Source organism: Pteropus vampyrus, unplaced genomic scaffold (genome assembly GCF_000151845.1).
Source record: "Pteropus vampyrus isolate Shadow unplaced genomic scaffold, Pvam_2.0 Scaffold35, whole genome shotgun sequence".
NCBI lineage: Eukaryota > Metazoa > Chordata > Mammalia > Chiroptera > Pteropodidae > Pteropus > Pteropus vampyrus.
In genome coordinates this window covers 1148792-1150738 of record NW_011888816.1, presented here as the reverse complement: position 1 = coordinate 1150738, position 1947 = coordinate 1148792, and the positions used below count along the sequence as shown (strand labels likewise).

Here is a 1947-nt window from a genome sequence, read left to right as displayed (position 1 = left end):
AAACTAGAAACTAGAAAAGGCGAGGAAACAGATTCTCCCCTGGAGCCTCCAGAAGGAGCTTAGCTCTGCTGACACCATAATGCTAGCTCAGTGAACCCATTCTGTACTCCTCTCCAGAACCATAAGATAAGAAATTTGTATTGTTTTAAGCCACCATGTTTGTGGTAATTTGTTACAATAAGAAATCAATACAGGGGGCTGCTTTCTGCTGTATTTTAAAACATTTTTAGAGGATGGAATTACTCCCTAAATTTCTGTGTACACGCCAAAGTATTGCCGTAGCTGGGAGAGCCACACATGGCAATTCAAGGAAATTTCGCTTATTTCTAGGGCTTAAGGACAATGGGACTCAAGATGAATTTCTGTAGACGGATAAAGACATGCAGAGCGAGAGAGAACCGAGAAGTCTCTTCTGAAAGAAGATGTGCATCGATGCCCTCAAACACACCCGCCCTTTCTGGCCGGACAGATTGCAGATTCTTCCCACCTCCCAGGGGACGAGCACATGTTTATCTAGTGGCCAGGAGACGTCAAAACCAAGCCATCCGACCAGTTAGCATGAGTTGTCACTGTGTCAGGCAAAAAGAACTACATGGTTATACATTCAACTTCTTAAGCACACAGGGCCACCAAATAAATAATAATAAAAGGCACATTGTCAGTCTCGTCCAGGGGACCCCGTGAGAGTAGGATCCTTGGGTGGTCTCCTAGGGGTTAGGATTGGTGACCCCGCGGTCCAAATCCAAATCCAGGGGCCCCCTGCGTCCCTGTACCTGGTGACTCACGCCTCTCCTCTCTCATTAAGGCTGGTTTACGACCCGACCTGAGTTTAGAAGGACGTGAGCTGTAATGTTTGTGTCCAGATCAGAATTCATCACTTTCAGCCTCTCATCATCGGAATGAAATCAGAAGTTGGTGTCCAGGAAAACTTTCTGCTGTTCCTTCCACATAATTTCTCTTCTTTAGGGTTTCTCATGGGCACCCTAAAGGTTGTCTCAGTGCCTTGCTTTTTATGCAAAGTCTTTGGGACGGGTCCAAGTTATTCCCCAGGCTCTGCTGGCTTTGGAGCGTCCAGCAAGGGAATGTCTGTGTTTTCATTGCTTCCATTCTCCATCTTGGGGTGGGAGAAGGTGTATGGTTCGCTCTCAGACTCAGGGCTGCAGCCAGGGGATGGCTCCTCTGTGGTCAGCTTGGCAGTCGGGGCCCTGGAGCATGTGGGGGGTGGGGAGGGCGGGCAGTCTCCTGTGGGGCCCTGGAAGGGCCGGTAGGTGTCCGTCTCTGGCTGGACGAAGGAGCCGTTGGAATCCTGCAGCAGATGCCCATATACCATAGTGTCATCGATGACCGCATATACGTGGGACTCGCTGTCCTTTCGTACCTTCTGCAACTTTTTTGGCTGCATGGGCATCTGAGTGTTGATGTTGCCATTGTAGATACCTACGGCTGGGCCCTTGTTTATCTTCTTTTTCCTACTGAGAGAGAGGGAGCAAGAGAGAAGTCAGGGAGACCACGGTCTTAGATGTGCACCCTCGTATGTCCCGGCTGGAACTCAGGTCCTTCGGGGTTCTGACTGCGTCTCCCCCGTGTCCCGTGATTCCTTAGCATTTGAAACTAAAACGACTGTCCTCAGAGAATGTTTAGAAGGAACCAGCTTCTGTCTCCAGTTTCCGAGGTGGAAACAGGGAGTAGATGGTGGTTTAGAGGAGACACTTTAAATACTATCTGTGCTTGAATTTGCTTGGACAGAAGCACAGTGTCTAATGGTGGAGACATCTGACACCCGCTCTTTCCTACTAGAAAAGGTGGTGGCACAGCATAGTGACACCAGGCACGGCATGTCCGGGCCAGCCTTCTGTGACTCAGTACTTTCCCGTAGCTAACGCTCCATCCCTCCCTTGCAGGGGTAAAAGCTCTCACTGTCTAGATTCTAAATGATAACAAACGAGA

General features: G+C 49.4%; 1 protein-coding gene across 6 annotated transcripts in view; it reads right to left on the bottom strand.

Moving 5' to 3' along the window:
- Positions 1-191: 191 nt before the first annotated feature.
- CDCP1 (CUB domain containing protein 1) overlaps positions 192-1947 on the bottom strand; it is a 49185-nt gene continuing 47429 nt past the window's right edge. For 4 of the 6 annotated variants that reach the window (XM_023529037.1, XM_011357343.2, XM_023529040.1 and 1 more), the window contains one exon: positions 192-1472. In XM_023529037.1, coding sequence (XP_023384805.1) covers positions 1040-1472 — 433 coding nt within the window. In that variant the 3' untranslated portion in view covers positions 192-1039. The remainder of the gene's footprint in view (positions 1473-1947) is intronic. The other 2 variants (XM_023529041.1, XM_023529038.1) reach the window with 1 other exon arrangement.